Source organism: Encephalitozoon hellem, chromosome VII, assembly GCF_000277815.2.
Source record: "Encephalitozoon hellem ATCC 50504 chromosome VII, complete sequence".
NCBI classification, from domain to species: domain Eukaryota; kingdom Fungi; phylum Microsporidia; family Unikaryonidae; genus Encephalitozoon; species Encephalitozoon hellem.
This window is the reverse complement of record NC_018474.1, coordinates 158,590-176,193: the sequence shown is the minus strand read 5'-3', so window position 1 is coordinate 176,193 and position 17,604 is coordinate 158,590. Positions and strand designations below refer to the sequence as shown.

At 42.9% G+C, this 17,604-nt stretch overlaps 10 protein-coding genes and 4 non-coding genes across 14 annotated transcripts; 4 read left to right on the top strand and 10 right to left on the bottom strand.

Moving 5' to 3' along the window:
* Positions 1–75: 75 nt before the first annotated feature.
* EHEL_071530 (uncharacterized protein) lies at positions 76–1,653 on the bottom strand (the record flags this gene model as incomplete). The annotated part of the gene is made up of 1 exon (XM_003887607.1): positions 76–1,653. The coding sequence occupies one exon, from the start codon at positions 1,651–1,653 to the stop codon at positions 76–78; it is 1,578 nt and encodes a 525-aa protein (XP_003887656.1).
* Positions 1,654–1,799: 146 nt separating this feature from the next.
* EHEL_071520 (uncharacterized protein) lies at positions 1,800–4,355 on the bottom strand (the record flags this gene model as incomplete). Its single annotated transcript, XM_003887606.1, has 1 exon — positions 1,800–4,355. The coding sequence occupies one exon, from the start codon at positions 4,353–4,355 to the stop codon at positions 1,800–1,802; it is 2,556 nt and encodes an 851-aa protein (XP_003887655.1).
* Positions 4,356–4,484: 129 nt separating this feature from the next.
* EHEL_071510 lies at positions 4,485–4,556 on the bottom strand. Its single transcript has one exon. It is a non-coding gene; the product is annotated as a tRNA-Ala (tRNA).
* A 93-nt stretch (positions 4,557–4,649) lies between these two features.
* Positions 4,650–5,453, bottom strand: EHEL_071500 (uncharacterized protein; the record flags this gene model as incomplete). The annotated part of the gene is made up of 1 exon (XM_003887605.1): positions 4,650–5,453. One exon carries the CDS (start codon positions 5,451–5,453, stop codon positions 4,650–4,652), a length of 804 nt encoding a protein of 267 aa, XP_003887654.1.
* A 289-nt stretch (positions 5,454–5,742) lies between these two features.
* EHEL_071490 (type V P-ATPase) lies at positions 5,743–9,168 on the top strand (the record flags this gene model as incomplete). The annotated part of the gene is made up of 1 exon (XM_003887604.1): positions 5,743–9,168. One exon carries the CDS (start codon positions 5,743–5,745, stop codon positions 9,166–9,168), a length of 3,426 nt encoding a protein of 1,141 aa, XP_003887653.1.
* Positions 9,169–9,303: 135 nt separating this feature from the next.
* On the top strand, positions 9,304–9,421 carry EHEL_071480. The gene has a single exon (XR_009467986.1). It is a non-coding gene; the product is annotated as a 5S ribosomal RNA (ribosomal RNA).
* Positions 9,422–9,466: 45 nt separating this feature from the next.
* Positions 9,467–10,132, top strand: EHEL_071470 (uncharacterized protein; the record flags this gene model as incomplete). The annotated part of the gene is made up of 1 exon (XM_003887603.1): positions 9,467–10,132. The coding sequence occupies one exon, from the start codon at positions 9,467–9,469 to the stop codon at positions 10,130–10,132; it is 666 nt and encodes a 221-aa protein (XP_003887652.1).
* Positions 10,133–10,187: 55 nt separating this feature from the next.
* Positions 10,188–10,260, bottom strand: EHEL_071460. The gene has a single exon. It is a non-coding gene; the product is annotated as a tRNA-Lys (tRNA).
* Positions 10,261–10,337: 77 nt separating this feature from the next.
* EHEL_071450 (uncharacterized protein) lies at positions 10,338–11,072 on the top strand (the record flags this gene model as incomplete). Its single annotated transcript, XM_003887602.1, has 1 exon — positions 10,338–11,072. The coding sequence occupies one exon, from the start codon at positions 10,338–10,340 to the stop codon at positions 11,070–11,072; it is 735 nt and encodes a 244-aa protein (XP_003887651.1).
* A 55-nt stretch (positions 11,073–11,127) lies between these two features.
* Positions 11,128–11,198, bottom strand: EHEL_071440. The gene has a single exon. It is a non-coding gene; the product is annotated as a tRNA-Arg (tRNA).
* Positions 11,199–11,265: 67 nt separating this feature from the next.
* Positions 11,266–11,979, bottom strand: EHEL_071430 (uncharacterized protein; the record flags this gene model as incomplete). The annotated part of the gene is made up of 1 exon (XM_003887601.1): positions 11,266–11,979. One exon carries the CDS (start codon positions 11,977–11,979, stop codon positions 11,266–11,268), a length of 714 nt encoding a protein of 237 aa, XP_003887650.1.
* A 65-nt stretch (positions 11,980–12,044) lies between these two features.
* EHEL_071420 (60S ribosomal protein L37) lies at positions 12,045–12,346 on the bottom strand (the record flags this gene model as incomplete). Its single annotated transcript, XM_003887600.1, has 2 exons — positions 12,045–12,314; positions 12,344–12,346. 2 exons carry the CDS (start codon positions 12,344–12,346, stop codon positions 12,045–12,047), a joined length of 273 nt encoding a protein of 90 aa, XP_003887649.1.
* Positions 12,347–12,415: 69 nt separating this feature from the next.
* EHEL_071410 (uncharacterized protein) lies at positions 12,416–12,748 on the bottom strand (the record flags this gene model as incomplete). The annotated part of the gene is made up of 1 exon (XM_003887599.1): positions 12,416–12,748. One exon carries the CDS (start codon positions 12,746–12,748, stop codon positions 12,416–12,418), a length of 333 nt encoding a protein of 110 aa, XP_003887648.1.
* An 83-nt stretch (positions 12,749–12,831) lies between these two features.
* On the bottom strand, positions 12,832–17,520 carry EHEL_071400 (Dopey-like leucine zipper transcription factor; the record flags this gene model as incomplete). The annotated part of the gene is made up of 1 exon (XM_003887598.1): positions 12,832–17,520. The coding sequence occupies one exon, from the start codon at positions 17,518–17,520 to the stop codon at positions 12,832–12,834; it is 4,689 nt and encodes a 1,562-aa protein (XP_003887647.1).
* Positions 17,521–17,604: the final 84 nt, after the last annotated feature.

The following is a 17,604-nucleotide window of genomic DNA, read 5'->3' as shown; positions in this document are numbered from 1 at the left end:
CTTGTTTCAGCTGTTTCAGAAGGCTTTTTTCCCTGAGATAAATAAAAAGAAGTACGAAATTGAATGTTTAATTCGTTAACTATGTTCTGCTTGGATGTAGCCTGAGAACTTAAATTTCTTGTTTTTCAACTTCTCTTCTTTTAGCGCAACAAAGTTCCCTTCCACGAACATCTTTCCCTCGGGATTGCTGATGCTAACTTTTCCAGGCATGTTTTTAAGAACATAGAAAAGCTCATTCATCTCGGGATTGACTTCCTTCTTCTCCGATCCTGACTTGCTTTCCTTTTCCGACTTTGAGGCATTTGTGTCCTTAGCATCTTTTGATGTTCCTGATTTCTTTGAGCTATGAGATATACTAGAAGTTGGCATCTTGGATGACGCGCTTGCACTTTCCTTGGAAGACGAAGCTTTCTTCTTATTCTTTGAAGATGCCACGCTGGACACCGAAGAAAGCCCTTGTGAAGCACGGCTTGAAAGCGTTGCTGACACAGATTCTTTTTTCTTATTCTTTTCTTTTGTGGCAGTTTCAGTAATGCTCTTACTTTCTGTAGCTTTATGCTTTGTAGATGATTCGGAGAACGGTTTTGTAGATCCAGCAGACTTATTGTGCTTTGAGCTGATAGACTCATCTTTGGTGCCTTTCTTCGAAGTTCCAGTGCTTTCTGATGCACTGGCAATGCTAGACTTCACAGATGCACTTGTGCTTTCAGACTCTTTCTTGGATTCGCTGCTTTTTCCAGACAAAACAGAGGATGAAGCAACCTCAGGCTCGACGGACTTTGAGGCCTCAGCAGTCTTCTTTGCCTTCCCATCACTACTGCTGCTCTTTGTGGAAGTCTTAGAGCTCTGAGACGTTGTTTTCTTTGAATCCTTTTCTTTGCTATAAGGAACAGAAACAGTGGTAGGAATGTCTCCACCCTTAGACTTTTCCTCAGCCTTATTCCAGAAATTGAACTTCTTTTCCTTTTCTTTTGTATCACCATCTTTGGAGGTGCACTTTACTGCATCATCGATGCTTTCCACAACAGTCATGACCTTGACATTGACCTTGACCTTTCTCAGTTTGTTATCGACAATAACAGTTGTCCAATAGGAATCTTCTAAATTGCTACTACCTCCAACGGCATTTGCCACAACAGGAGAAAGAGTGCTTCCAATGGAGTTTGGACTACCTTTCTTGTCTCCTCCATCTGATGCCTCTTTAATCTCACTACTACCAGACTCCTCACCTCCTTCTGCCTCCTTTTTGATGGCGGATCCTGTATTCGGTTTAGTACCAGACTTAGTACCAGAAATCGCATTTTTCACAATGCTGGCTATCCTTTCCTCTTGTTCTTTTCCTCCTTTGCTTTTTGAGTTTTCCTGAGTTATTATTATAATCGGCGTTTCCTCTTCATTCTTTTTTCCAGAGGTTACTGTCGATATTGAAGCTTGGCTTACAGACGGTATACTATACGAGGAGGAGGGTGAAGCCCCGGTAAGGGTTGAAGACAACTTTTCCTCCTTAGGTGCTTGGGATAAAGAGGTGCTATTGGCTCCCGAATTACCACTGCTGTCGCTCTTCAGGCCTTCACTTAGAACTTTTTCTAGGCTGGCATTGTCGAATATATCGGCCCTTACAATACTTCCAAGCAAAAGCAAGGCTAATATCATCGTTTTGTTTTAATATCGCCTTTCTTTATATCCGGTAAGTTTCAGATTGTTTTATATCAAAAACTAAGTTTGAAGATTGCAATCATCGGGCCATGGCCAGCTTGGAGTCTATAAAAGCTTTAAAGTAGATATCCTAATTTATTCAGTCAAAACTCGTCCTTGGAGACACATTTTATCTTATCGCAAGGATTCTCGCAGTTATCCTCTTGGCATTCACATTCTTGTTCACATTCTATATCTTCTGGATCTTCCACCACTATGGTTGTATTAATCGTTGTAACATCTTCTCTGGGCTTTTTTTCGTTAAAGTCATCAGTCAGGGTGCATGTTGCAACAGGAACTTTCCCATCCTCAGAATTATTAGGGGGTGCTATTGTTTGTACCACAGTTTTGGTGGCCGTAATATTCACAGTCTTATATTCTACAACCGTGGTTGGCTTTGTAACAGTCTTTTCCTCGACTATACTTTCAGGCTCTTGTGTGATGAATATCTCCTTCTCGATTGTGCAAGGAGGCTCTACAACAGTTAGCTCTTTTATGACGGTAACTGGTGGAAGCTTTTCTGTCTTTGTAACAGTCTTTGCTGGCTCTGTTACAGTGACCTTTTCTGGAGGTGCTTGTATGAATGCTGAGCTGATCGCAATTCCTGAGCTGTCTCCGCATGAGTTTCCATATTTAACTTTAACTGCTTTTATAGATATCTTGGGAGGTATGTAGTCAGGGCTTCCAGGCTCGATCTTTATAGGCTGAGTTGTGGAAATCCCAGGGCTTTCCTGAGCGTTACTTTGAGGAGAAGATGATCCCTGGGGTGCTTGCCCACCTTGCTGAGAAGGACTAGACGGTGAGCCTTGAGGGGCGGAACCACTTTGGCTGCTCTGTGAAGAACCCGATTGTACGCTCTGAGGCCCCTGCTTGCTTCCTGCCGAGGAGCCCGATTGTACGCTTTGAGATCCTTGTTTACTTCCTGCTGAAGCCCCTGACTGCATGCTCTGAGGCCCCTGGCTGCCTCCAATTTGTGAATTTGTTCCGGAAGATTTGCTCGATACCACTCCAGCGCTTGAATTCTGAGATGAAGCTGCCGAAAGTGTCTTTCCTGGTATGCTTCCTGAATTTTGTGCCATGTTGCTTGCAGACGAATATAATTTGTCAATAGCATTGGCCTGCTTCTGGCAACTTATGCTGTTAACGCTTTGGTCTTGATATAGTCCCGTCCCAGTTATTTTTCCGATTTGAGGTATTTCCTCCTTTGAGCATCCACAATCTTTCCCAACAAATAGACCCGAGCTGTCAACCAACTTACCATCTTTTTGTTGGAATTTAATATTCCCGGAATAGTCGGTGTACTGGTCTCCATCCTTGTAAACAAGCACCTGATCTACCCTCTCACACTCCTGGCATTTCCCTAAGACATCGTTGACCTCCACTGAGCTCAGGCTCTTGATCTTATTCACCTCAGATGCCTTCTTGAGAACATCGGCAACTGAGGAGTAGGATATGCTGGATGATATCTGTGATACTATTGATGATGTGATGGCAGATGACAGTACAGAGGACGGAGCAAAGGATGCTGATGACGAGTGCCCAAATATAGATGAGGACATGATGGATGACAGAGGTACTGATGACGAATATCCTATGCTGCTTGATGCAATAGCACTTGAAGACAGTCTTGTAGACATCATGCTACTAGCACTAGTGGAAACTGGTACCATGGACGAGGATTTGTTTAAAGATGAAGCCATTGAAGTACTTCCAGAAATACTTGCATTTGAAGAGGCCTGGGTACTGGAAATCCCATCTTTGCTTTTGGACTCTATGGCTTTGGAGGATGGCCCAGACTCGGCACTAGCAGACTTCTCTTCTTGCAGCTTTTTTGTGCTGGGTTTGGCCTCATCACTGCTACTGGTTTTTTCTTGTGTTGATGTTTTGTCTTTGTCTTTTTTATCTCTGATGGTACTGGGCTCTTGTTTTTCCTTATCCACCTTCTTGGCTTCTGTCTTTGTATCTGCCTTCTTCTTAGAATCCTCCTTTTCAGCTTTTTTTTTATCTTTTTCCCTTTGTTTCTCTTGATTTGCATCTTTCTTTTGAGATTGCGACTCCTTTTCTTTTTGTTTCTCTTCCTTTTGCTTCTTCTGTTCTTCTTTCTTCTGCTTCTGTTTTTCCTCTTTTTGCTGCTTCTGCTCCTCTTGTTTTTGACTGTCTTTCTTCTGCTTCTGCTTTTCCTCTTTTTGCTGCTTCTGCTCCTCTTTCTTCTGTTTTTGCTCCTCCTTCTTCTGCTTTTGTTCTTCTTTCTTCTGCTTCTGCTTTTCCTCTTTTTGCTGCTTCTGCTCCTCTTTCTTTTGCTTACTTTCTTCCTTTTTAGCCTTGTCCTGGGATTTTTTGGCTTCTTTATCCCCTTCTTGCTTCTTCTTCGCTGCATCGTTGTTTCCGGACTGTTTCTGGCCTCCTGCCTTCTGTTCTGTAGATGCGGCTGGCGAAGGCGCCTTTTCTTCTGATTTTTGGGCCAAATTCGACATATGCATAGAGGATACTGTGCCAGATCCTTCAGACACTTCATTTGCTGTATCTTCTGGAGGATGGTGTGCTTTTTCAAACAGCTGGCTCAGCAAATCCTCACCCGACTTGACATCCTTTAAATTAATATAAAAAACTTTTCTGTTGCTTACAGCAGCAATGAGCATTGCTAGCAGATTCACCCTCATTGTCGGTGTTTTTGTTTACTATGTAATCTTCTAAATGCATCTGTGTTTCAAGAGGATTTTGATAGTTTCAGATCGATTTTGCTTACAGTGATATACATTAATCTGCATACATAGTTAAAAATATCAAAATGGAGAATATGGGATTTGAACCCATGACCTCTTACATGCTAAGCAAGCGCTCTACCGCTGAGCTAACTCCCCTCTTATTGCTTACAATGGTGTTCTTTCCATCGTTCAGAGAACGCTCGATGCACCGCCCTTCATAGAATATAACATGCATCAACACAATAATACTCACACTTCTATCACTTTATTTTCACTTTTCTTAATAACAATCGACGTAAAGCGTCTTCTATCATAGGCAAATAATAAAGTATTGATCCTTACCTGAGTGAAAACCCCGACAATCATCAAAAGAAGAAAGGGATACAGAACCGGAATCCCTAGTAAGTCTACAATCTCTCCCTTGAAAAATATGCTGCACACGCGTCCAAATCCAAGGTTTTCATTCAGAATCGCCTCCAAGGTAATCCACAAAATAACTGTTCCAGAGAAGCTGAAGAAAACAGAGTATATGACTATCCGGAACTTCCGGGGATTCCCAAGAGAAACAACAAACATTGCCAAGAATCCCAGATGAGTAAGAAGATTGCTCATGCTCACCATTGTTAAGTCCTCAGTAAAGGTTTTTTTGAAGAAAGACACGCCTACAGAAGCTGCAAAAATCCAAGTAATAGGAATCATACACATATTGATTGTAACTGCAATCAGAAAGCATACACTGCAAAACAGTATTTCACTTACAAGAATCTTGTTCAGGAAGCTCACTATTGCCGAGTGCATTCCCTTCTGCTCTGCAGCAGTCCCCAAGAGTCTTGCATGCACCTTTTGATCAACAGCCATCATGCATAGCCCGACTATCACCGATAAGCACAAGTTCTTATAATTTTCTCCTTGAAATATCATAACTGAAGCACAGGAGAAAAGCGTAAATAGAAACGTCTTGCTGGATCCAAAGAGCTTGTCTCTTTGGTTAAGTATGTTGTGCATTGTATTGGAGAAACCAAAAATGTTAATCGCTCTATCTATATCAGCCATCCTACTTTGGATTTCTTAATTGTATTTTATTTATTCATTGCCCAATTAACAGTTGATACTTTTATTCATACAAAAAAGTCATGGGATGTTATTAATTTACACCGGCAAGAAATTTGAAGATCTGGGAAAGAGGTCTGTGTGCCCATGGTTTTTGCAATGGAGCCTGTGCATCCGGATCAAGCATCGCATTGGAAGCACTCCTGAGAATAGGAAGCTTTAGGAAAATCTCCTTAATTATTCAGAGAAATGATCGTTCTAAAAAATCGATCGGGTGCAAGAGCCCCTGAAAATGTTTGTGGCAATTAAGCAGGAAAGGCCGTTCATAAGCATTGAGGGGAGGAAGAGAAGAATATCGACACGTTTCTATAATGCTCTTTGCGTATTGAGCCTGGGGGGAGTCTATATGATATGTAGATATCTACCCAGCGTCAAACATTTTCTGCTTAGTTCGCCTTGTAGCCTTTCTGAGGCGGATTGTGCTATAATAACATCGCAGAATGGAAAGAGGGAGTTTATCAATGTTCTTTTTTATGACACTGCCGAAATTCCTTCGCTCAGAAGGTACACCCAGGGAGGAAAAGCTCGAGTAATAGATTCCCAATTTTCTAGGCTTATATATGATGTTGTCTCCAGAAAGTTTGTTGTCCCGCCAGAACAGAAGTTGCTTTCCAGGGATTTTGAGGAGCTTTACAGTATGGAGGTTTCGAAGTCTCCGGAGACTGAGAGAGCAGAGGCTATACAAAGAAACATATTCTATGGAAAAAACATCACAAACCTCCCGATTCCAAGCATTTCCGGGATAATTCTTAAAAACATGTTCAGTATCACATTTCTATCGAATGTGATATGCCTATTTGTGTGGAGGTTTATTGAGTACACGAAATACGCATTTGTGATGGGAATACTCATGATGTATTCATTTGTGTTTACAAACTGGGAGGAGATTTTGCATTCGATTAATATGAGGAAGCTTGTGAAGAAGAGGACTGTCAGGATACTTCGGGGAGGAAAGTTTGTGTGTGTGGACAGCCGGGACATATATCCTGGAAACATAATTTACATTGAGCCGTGTAAGGAGTTTCCATGCGATGCTCTTGTTATCAGGGGTGATGCCATAACAAATGAATGTCTGCTTACTGGGGAGGCGGTCCCCATATACAAGAATGCTGAGCAGCCCTGCACTGTTTACTCTGGAACAGATGTTCTAAAGAGCATCAATACTGTACCGATATTTACCAATCCAAGAAACGAAAATCTCTGCAGGGTTAGAAGTCTCACTAGCAAAAATAAGCAGAGGGCCGCTGGGGTGGTTGACTCTATGCATGTTCCCGAGAATTTTGCTATTGGGATGGTTCTTAGAACTGGATTTCAAACTGCGCGCGGGCAGATTCTAAAGAACATGATCAACTCAAAGCCTGTTTACAACAGATTCATAAAGGAAGCCGAGACAATTATATTTGGCATTGTAGGCATTGGAGTGATTATTTCAGTTGTGATGGGATATGTTTTCAGGGCTATGGAGCTTGATTCAAGGATGAATCTTGTGTACAATCTTGACTTGTTTTTTACACTAGCCAACCCTGCGCTTCCAACATATCTAAGACTCGGGGCCCAACTGTGCTACAGAAAGCTGATCAAGAAGAACATCTACTGTAACAACCTAAACAAGATACATCTAGCCGGAAGGATAGACACGGCTGTGTTTGACAAGACTGGAACACTAACATGTGATGGGCTTGATCTCCTTTTCATTGATGATCTCAGCGAGCCGGCTGATGACATTGACAAGGTTAGCATGCTTGTTAGGATTGGGCTGAGCACATGCCATTTGGTGTATGAGCTGGATGGAAGGTACTCTGGAGACACCCTTGATTTGAAGATGTTTATCTTCTCCTCTTCGAAGCTTGTTCAGAACGAAAGCACAAGAATGGTAGTTATTGGGGGACAGAATAAGATATACGGGCCCATTTTAAAGGAATACAACGACAGCGAAGAAATGGTATACTACCAGAAAGACAAGATCTATGGAAACAAGTTTGCTGTTGGGGATGGAGGTGTCTATGAAGAATGTAAGGATACTTCGCCGGTGGTCCTTGATATCGATGGGATCAGCAATCATAATCTGGGCGATGGATGCAAGGAAGAGTGGGACGGTGGGATCAATGCAGTGATTATGAAGACCTATGAGTTCGACTCGAATATAAGAAGGATGAGTGTTGTGGTGGATGTTGGAAGTAAGAAGTATGTGTTTACAAAGGGATCTCCCGAGTCCATCCAGCAGATTTTGAAGGAGTGCCCAAAGGAATATGAAGAAAAGGCTAAGGAATACTCTTTGGCAGGATATAGAGTAATATCTCTGGCATACAAGGAGATAGGCAAAAGCATTGACAGGGCTGCGGACGAGTGTGGGATGGAGTTTCTTGCTCTTATAGTGTTTTCGAATAAGCTCAAGGCAAACTCGAAAAGAACCATTGAGGAGCTCAACGAGGCAAATATAAGAAGTATTATGTGTACTGGAGACAACATACTAACTGCGATATCTGTGGGGAGGGAGTGCAGGATCGTGGAGGAGTTTGTTCCTGTGATATTCCCTGTCCTCGAGGAGAATGCAAAGTCCATCTTTGATGTTGACTGGCTCTGCGTTGGAGATGAAGAGGAGTTTACCTTTGACAAGGTGAAACTGAGCCTGTATAGGGGGAATGATAGGGTTTCAAACAATGAGTTTGTTGTTGCATGCGAAGGAAGGGAGTTTGACTTCTTCAGAAACACACATTACTTCCAATTTATCCTTGAGAAAGGAGCTATATTTGCCAGGTTCAACCCTGGGCAGAAGAAGGCTCTTATAGAGAATCTGAGGGCGATTGGGAAGGTCACAATGTTTTGCGGAGACGGTGCAAATGACAGCGGGGCACTCAGCAGTGCAGATGTTGGCCTAGCCTTAGCGCAGAACGAAGCTAGTCTTGCAGCCAACTTTACATCCGCCGACATAGGCTCGGCCCTGGATCTGATCAAGGAGGGGAGGTCGGCATTTGTAACGTCTGTTGGCACATTCAAGTATGTTGTCTCTTCCTGTGTGATTTCGTACTTAGGGCTTCTCTTTCTCTCTTTAAGGAAGAACTTTTTGAGCGATATACAAACGATGCACACGGACCTGTTTGTGTCAGTTCCTGTCACATATATGCTGACATGCTTCGATGCATCCGATAAGTTATTTCCCAGCCGTCCAGACGCGTTTCTCTTGCCAAAAAGAGATTTTATACCTTTTTGGACAACTATAGCCTTTGAGGGCCTGATTCTCCTGGCTCTGTCTTGCTACGGCGATGCAAGCTCTGTTATGTGTGACCAGTCGATTGGGGCTGAGCTTGTGTTCTTTGCCATGACGTTTATTTATATTTTCAATGGCGTGTATCTGAGCGAATGGTTTCCACACAGACAAAGCTTGGGAAGCAATGTATTGTTCAAGGCCTTCATCTCCTTTGCTTTTCTTGTAAGCGCTTCTCTTTTGGTGGCAGTGTATGCATTTCCTGAATGGACATCCCAATGGCTGAAAGAATACAAGTTTGTGAGGACAAGTGGGTTTGAGGTTGGACTAGTTCTTATCTCTATATTTTTGATTGCGGCTGCAGTGTTTGTAGCTCAGCCTTTAATTAGCAGGGTGTTTGATGAGGGGAAGAGGGGAGGTAGAGCAGGGGGAGATTCACTGGAGAGGACATAAGCTCCTCGGCTAGACTTGGTTGATTATATTAAATCTATTAAAGATAGAATAGATTTTATGACGATGGAGAAAACAGGGTGTTTATTGTTCTTGAGTCTCTGAGATGGTATTTATGTGTGATTCTGGTGAGTGACAGTTACGGCCATATCCACGGAAAAGCACCGGAACTCGTCAGATCTCCGAAGTTAAGCCTGTGCGAGCTCGGATAGTACTGAGGAGGGAGACCACTCGGGAATCCCGGGTGCCGTAACTTTTCTTTTTTTGCCGAAGATTTAAAGGCCTGCAGGAGAGACCCATTATGGAATCGAAGAGGTTTGTGAAGTATCTCTCTGACTCCATTGCAAACCTAAGCTCGATGATAATGAGCATATCTTCTGGCACCCGTGCTCCAGTTGAAGAATCTGCGGTTCCCCTAAGTTCAATAAACATGAGCGAAGAGATGCAAGACTACAAGAGTGCGTCTGGCCATTTAGACGAGGAGGTCGTTGTGATGAAGAGATCGGATCATGAGAGGTCATGCTCTGAACTAGCCTCCAGCAAAACAATGATAGAGGATCTTAAGAGGAAGGAGGAGGAGTACAGCCGAATGCTGAAGAACTACGATGCGACCCTTACGTATGTGCTTGAAAGAAATGAAAAGGAAAAAGCTCTTCTAGAAAGCATTGTCATGAATGAAGAGATAGAGAGGCTGAGGTCTAATGAGTACAGGCTCAAGAGCTATATCCAGGCATTAAAAAGAGATCTGTTTGCAAGTGAAGACAAGATAGAGGCACTTCAGAGAGTGAGCAACGAAAGAATAGAGTTTTTGGCTGGGAAAGTTGAAGAGATAAAGGGGATGTATGAGGAGGAAAGGAAGAAGGTCTCCAGCTTAAGCAAAAAGTTGAGTGAACTGGAGAGTGACTTTGGAACAAAATGCGAGGAAATGGTTGAGCTAGTGGAGTACTGTAAGTATTTGCTGCGATGAAAACATTAAAAAAGCATTTTACATCCAAGCCATTCTGTTTGTTGTGAAAAAGGTACACCCTGTGCGGGACTCGAACCCGCGGCCCTTGGATTAAAAGTCCAGCACTCTCCCAACTGAGCTAACAGGGTTCAGGGTGGCATTCAGATGTGTTCATTTAACAGGCATGATCCCTGTGCACATTTCATGTTATTCCAACGCTGCCCTGATGTTGTATGACATGGTTATTGTGATTTTAGTTCTTGTGCTTGGCTTTTTACTTTCTCAGAGAAAGAGAGAGCAATTGAAGCAGAAGGCCTTGCTTCTGGAACCATTTAGGAGTTACTTTGAAGAGAGCAGCGAGGAATACTTGTCTATCCATCAATATGTACTGAAACTCTCCGGGAGTCAAAGCCTAAAATATTTATGTGGAATAATTACTCTTAGAAGAGACTTCTGCCCAAGCTATCTCCTTGGACCTGTGCCGAAGGAGAACTTCATTCTGACAGGGAAGTTGAATATTAGGACACCGTGCATGTATGTATTCAAAAAGAACCTGCCGCTGAAACATTATGGGCTGAAGTATACTAAGAAATGTTTGCTTGCAAATATACCTGGATACAAAGCATATGGATCTCTTGGAGAAAAGCATATTGAGTTCATCAAGAAGTACCAAGTGTCAACCTTCTTTATAAGCTATGCCCCCAAAGATATTGAGGAGCCGCTAGATTTCGAGAGCTTGGTTTTTCTGAAGGCAGGCCTGCCTCTTCTTAGCAATGCAGAGTTTGCCCGTGATTTCTTAGCCCTTTTCGATTCTATCAGTCCGGAGTCAAGCAAAAAAGTCCTTGAGATGGAGCAGGGATACAAAAGAGATATAGAAGCATTGAAGGCAAGAGAAAACATGAGCATCGGGGAAAAGATAACCTCTCACATAAGAGAGAAAAGCAAGATCAAGAGGAAATAAAGCTACTATTTTTACGGCAGCGTTCTTTGCTTGTAAAGAAGGTATGATAAAAACACGAGTCCTCCGGGATTCGAACCCGGACTATTTGGTCCGAAGCCAAGTGTTCTACCATTATACTAAGGACCCTTACCACTCTTATATAGAGAGCCACAACAAAGAAGCGTGTCAAATATTTAATTTTGCATAAGCATCCTTAGGGCGACCTGCTTTTGACTAGGTTTTCTTTCAAGTCTCCCTCATCTTTGTCTTCAACCTCCTCAAATATGCCCATCTCTTCTTTGAGAATCCTGTCTCCATCAACCCTCTCTCCACTGGAACTAGCTCCATCCACCCAATGCCCCATGTCCTTATCATCTAGCTCCTTGTTTCCAAGGTCTTCAAGATACATGGACAAAATCTTTTTCTTGTGCTTGACCTTCAGCTTTGGAGTCGAGACCTTTAAAAGACAAGAATCAGACCATCCACTATAAATCTTTTCTATTCTTTCTTCCTCATCAGAAGGCGTGAAAATAATTGTTATTGTCGTGTATATTCCTTCTTCCGTATCGTGTCCACTGCAAGCATATGTCACAACCACCTCATTCCCCATATTCACCATATCATTGAACTTTCCATAACTCTTCTTTCCGTTTTCGAAACTTATCTCAATCGATTCAAAAGGAACAATCCGATAGACCTTGTCTCCCTTTTCCATAACAAAAGCAGAGATTCTCTTGAGTTTCTGTATAAGCAGTGAAAACGGCGGGTCTTCCATGGCATCCTCAACTTCCCTAAAGTAAAGGTGAAGATCTAGCCTTCCATCGGAAACCGTCCTCGCTACGTCCAAGCCGCTGGGCTTTTCTAAGACCCTTTCAGACTCATATGCAATCATTTTCCCGACTACATATCCAATCAATAACAAATTCATCCTAGGGCCAGAGCGCCTAACATTTTAAATAAAGCACTAAAGATCAAAACAGAGAAGAACCCACTTTAATTATTAGTCCAGAGTGCCCTCAGTATTGGGTTTCCCTGGTGCCCATTTCTTGCTGCTCTCAGCTCTCTCTTCATGTATCTCATTCTTCCAGTTCCAATAGTACGTCTGCGCCTTGCTTTAATGGATGCCGGATTTCTCATTTTTGGATTCGGATATCCACAGGACGAACATGAATTCTTCTGCTTATGGTAGCTCTGCCTCCCGCATCTTCTGCACATCTCCGTGTTTCTCTTGTTTCTCTTTCCGAAGCTAGCTGTACCTTTGCTCTACAAATTAATCAGAAAAACCAACTTACCATTTCCTTGGGCTCATCCCCTAAAATTTTTTATTAACCTTTCCAAAGCCATTTGAAATGTTCCACACATGACTATTTTTCATTGTTGGCCTTTGTATCGTACATCCCTATAAGAAAGTCCATCAGACTCATGTTTTCGTAGGCCACACATATGCGGTAGGACTCATATACATACTTCAGTTTCTCCATGTCTATTCTTCTGCTTACTAGGATAACAAGGACTCCGTCAACTCCAGAAAGCGTGCTGATCATCCACCCATTCACTTCAATGTAAAGGAGCTCGTCTTCGTATGCACTTCTTGCCATCTCCTCTAGCCCGGCCACTGCATCTAAAATCAGCGGATCAAAAGGTCCCATCGAGTATATCTTTCTTTTCCTTTTGAAGACAGCTATAGCATCTCTCATTCGCCGCGACAGGGCCCAACACCTTATATGTGTTATTCAGAGTCTTTGTAAAAATAAAAACAATCCACAGACATACACACATTTTATTCAGACACTTCCTTAAACTCCTCCAAAACCAACCTGAACAGGCACTCATAGTCAATCTCAGAGCAGTTTTCGTCAATCCAGTTGTAGTACAGCAGTGCATTCTTTGTGAAGTCTATCATCTCGTCAGCTCCCACCTTTCCAGTCACAAAAAATGGAATCTTCTTCTGAGGCATTCTAATCTTGCTTGGCATTTCCTTCTTGTACTTTGCACTGAGCAAATTCCCCAAACCCTTTAACCCAGACATCTGGCCTTTGCATTCTATCAATGAGCTGCATCTCGGCCCAAGAAACACAACCCTGGCCTCAGAAAACTGTGGCGTATTCAACAGAAACACAATGTCCAGCAACTTCAGCACTTCTGCAAGGAGTAGCATGTCTTCGAAGTCAGGGCTTTCGACCATTATGCCAATGTCATACAAAAGAATGGGATATAGATTGATCAGCTTGTCGTGCGAGATTTTGAGGATTAGCATCTTTGAGAGAAAAAACACCTCCCTCCTGACCTTTGACGAAGGATAGTTTATCAGCGTTGCTATCTTCTCAATAAGTTTCAGAGAGAAGCCTGAGAAGTAATTGTAGGGCGCAGAAAATATGATGTACGAGATCCTCTTCAGCACAAGGGTCTTGTTGTTGGCATCAGAAGCCTGCGAAACAAAGAATCCGCTGTCTAGCCTGACAATAAGATCGTTAATAAAGGAAGGGTCTTCAGACACAACCTTCTTCATGAGATTTGACTTCTTGTATAAACCATATGTGAAGAAGTCAAGCGTGTGGAAAATCTCCACAAACTCTTTCTTCCAGTACCTCACCTCAAGGCCTCTTTCGTTCAGCTTTGTGAGAAAGTCAATCCCAGTGTTCTTGAGGTTGATGCAGCTTGAGTTGATAAAGGTGAGAATCGCCGTAATCAGACTTGGAATTGCAGAGAGGACTGCGCCCTGAAATCTGAAATCCGTTATCTTTTCAAGCACTCTAATCTCGTCCTCGTATCCCCCTTCGGCGCTTCTTATCTTCAGATCCAATCTCTTCTGTACAAAATATATGGAGTTCAGGATGGCTGTCTGAATGAGAGTCTGACTATCCTCCTTGAGATCAGGAGACAAGAGAAAGTCAAGCACAAAGTTCAGAGGCGAGTAGTCGACCCCAACACGGTAGGATGAGATCTTTTCGAGAAGACCTTTTGACCTGTTGAAAACCCCCTTCATCTCCTGAGGACTCATAACTTGGTTCAGCACAGTTAGAAACCTGAATACCTTCACAGCATTCGTCGAATAGAGATTCATGATAGATACATAGAGCTGCTCCCTAAAGTCAACCGACTTCAGAAACGGGATGCACGGTGGGTTCCCAAGAATCATTTCAACAAACCTGATCGGCACCTTCTTGTAGAACAGGGCTGACAGTTTCTTTGCAGTCAATAACTTCAAGGCCCGAATCCTTACATCGCATCCCTCTCTCATTTCCAGCAGGTCAATGCCACTTCTCATGGATAAAATCTCCCCTTGATTGTCTTTTTGAGGTGTACAGGCCACCTTGCCTATCTCCCTGCTTCCTTCCTCATTATCAGGATCAATGTATTGGTTTTCAAAAAACTCAAAAATAAACTTCATGCTTTTGTCTATAAACCCAGGAAGCTCTCCCTCTGCTCCTCTTTTAGCCAGTATGCTGATTATGGTTTCGTAAACAATCATAAGCGCAAAGTCCTCGTTTTCCAACGAAGACAGCACATTCGAAAGCACTTTCCTCTGGAGCCTGTCGGTTAGTGAAAAGACAAACCCTAAGAGCTCATGATAATAAAAGCACCGGCTGTCAAGTATGCTGCACACATCCTGGATTGCTGTACCATTCCCGCTATGCCTAATCAAGGGCGCAATCCCCAGAACAATCGCAGGGTCCCCCCTGTTCTCCTTTGCTACATCCACAACCTTTGAAAGCTCCACTGTGTTCATCACGTTGCTTTCCAAAACCCCGCTTTCCACAAGAGCTTCGAGAACTTTAACAATCTCAAGATTTGCATCCCTTTCGTCGTACTCCTTTCTGTTCACAAGCAGGTGCACAAGTATCTTATACAGTATCTCCCTAGGCGGTACACCCCCCTCCAATGGAAGAGCCCTGCAATACAGTTTCTCTGTAGAGTCCATAAGCATGGATTTGAATCCCTTGGAGTATCTCAGGAGATTCTTAATGCACTTGAACACACCAAATATCTGGTTGAGGTCAATGGATTCAGCAAAAAGAAAATCATTCGCCTGGATATTAGAGTCCTCTAGCTTCTTCAGTAGAAACTTGAAAATATCGTCAAAATAGACCAAGGAGCAGAGAAACGTGTCAAGCACAGGGTCATCAGAATCAAGCTTGCAATTAATGATATAATATAGCTCCAAAAAGTCAAAGTTCCCGGGGAAGTTCTCGAGCTTGAGAAGAAGGAAGTAGCTGATCTCTTCCATCTCTCTCTCTCCAATCATTCTCAGAAGGAGCCTTTCAAAGCTTCCCTCAAAAATAATGTTGTATCTCCACAAAAGCTCAGTTAGCATTCTGCGATCAGGGCCTTTCCCAGTACTGAAAAACCTGCTCGTGGAATTCCTTCTAGGTATGTCGTGAGTACTTTTCCCAGGCGTCTTTTGTATTCCATCATCCGTCCCAGGCTCCTTCAGTCCCTCAAAATACAGATCCATCTCTATATGACAGAATCTTCTCCATAAAACATTGAACATAGCCGTAGAGTCAAGCCGGGTGCAGTCTATTATTTTGTACACCTCAAGGTGCTCTTTTATGAGCTTGTTGGAAGATCCCATAATAAGACCGTGGTAATTCTGAATAAAACCGTTGGGAAGAGCATCTACCCCATAGATCTTGATAAAGGTGGTCATCAGGGGTAGAGATAGCCCGACGTCACTCTCAATAACTCTTCCAATCTTGTCAGAAATACTATATAGTATCGTCGACGAAATGTCCTCCAGCACACTAGTATCCTCTTCGAGATAGAATTTCCCAATAAGCCTCTGTAGGTTCTTCCCTCCCTCAACCTGCCTCTCCTTGAACTTCATCATCTTCGCGCTAAAGTCTAGGAAAGAGAAAAGAATCTGGGAGTCAAATAGTAAAAAATCAGAGAGAACCAGGTGGACTAGAAAAGGAAGGTGGTATTGGAAAACCTCGGAATCCACTGCAGAATAATTATCCATCGCAAATCTTATGAAGTTGAGAACCTGCGTCGGGCTGCTGATGTCCTCCGCATTCCCGGGGCTTTCATCTCCGGGCCCTCTTATCGCTAGGCATCCTTTCTCAGATCCCACATCTTCGCAGGAATCTCTTCTGTCAGATAGGCAAGCCTTCTCGATTGAGTTGCCATCTTCAGGACTGTCAGCACTGTTGCCTCTTGCCAGAGATTCCTGGCCTTCGTTAAGAATCAATGACATCGAATGCATACTGTACATCTCCTCCCTCATCATACTGTCATTTAATTCTTCATCATCAATTAGGTTCGTGTCCAGTAGCATCTTTTCCTTAGCATTATTGAGGGCATTTCTCAGCTGGAGATAGAATATCTTCCATATAGAATCCAGGTCTGTAGTCAAAAATGCCTTCGCAATCTTCTCAACATCAATGCTCTCGCACTGCCTTTCTTCAAAGACATCGGGCTGTGCTGTTTCCTTTGTATCGCTTTTCTCATACCTCCGAAGGCAGTTCAGAACATTAAACAGGAGATTTTCCATAATCTTCTCGCAAAGCTTCCCTTTGTCTTGTAACGTCATCATAATTCTAAAGAAAAGCTGAATATCCTCAGCACTTCTCCTGTCCAAAAACCTCTTAAGCACTCTGCTCAGCAAGACCACATCCGCCTCGCTGAAACTATCCATCATACATAGCCATCCATATATCCTCTTGTTGAGCGAGAGATCTCTCTTCACAAATAGCTTGATCACCGCTTCAGTAAGATCATCTAACTCGTCCTCAGAACGAATGTGGCCCTTATCGGGAAATATAAATATCAAAAGGTCCAAACAATTCCTCACAACTAGCGTAGATTCACTTCCAAGCCCTCCGCACAGCGCTCTTGTAACAAGCTTTGGGTTGGATACCATCGGCTCCTCCCAGCTCATGCTCAGCATAAAGTTCACAACAGATGTTCTAAGCCTTTCGTCATTGAGAAGAATGCTCCACATCGAAGAATAAAACACATCGGGAGAAATCAAGGACTTGAATTCAGTAACTATGAGATGTGCTCGGCCATAGTGCTCTCCAGACTCAAACTCCATGGGCGGAAGAAGCCCAATAAGTATGCTTGTGCAATACATCTCCACGTCCTTTCCCAGCGGAACAATGTATCTTTCTATAAGGTCTAGAAAGGAATTGATCACAAGAATCCTGCAATGTGCAGAAAAGGTGAAGAGTCCCAACGTCAGAAAGTCAAACTCCTTCAGAAAATTCTCTTTTGAAATCCTTTCAAATACCAAGGAGTATGTCTCCAAAGTCTTGTTGTGTATTCCTGCAGGAAGAACTGGGTTTAGACACTGGTTCAGCCTTTTGAACAAAAGCTTTTTCTTTGGAATTTCCGGTAACGAGAACTTTTTGATGGTGCTATCTAGGGAGCTTAGCAGAGAAATAAAGTCAGACCACTCCTTTGCAGTCTTGAATGCATCCAGCTTCTTTGTCATCTCAGCCTCGTATCTTTCTCGGCTCCCATCCATTTAATCTCTAAGGGTCTATTGTTTTTATCTATCAAAATACCTAAGTAAAAAGCCCAGAAGGTCTAGCCCACAGAGACTTGTCCT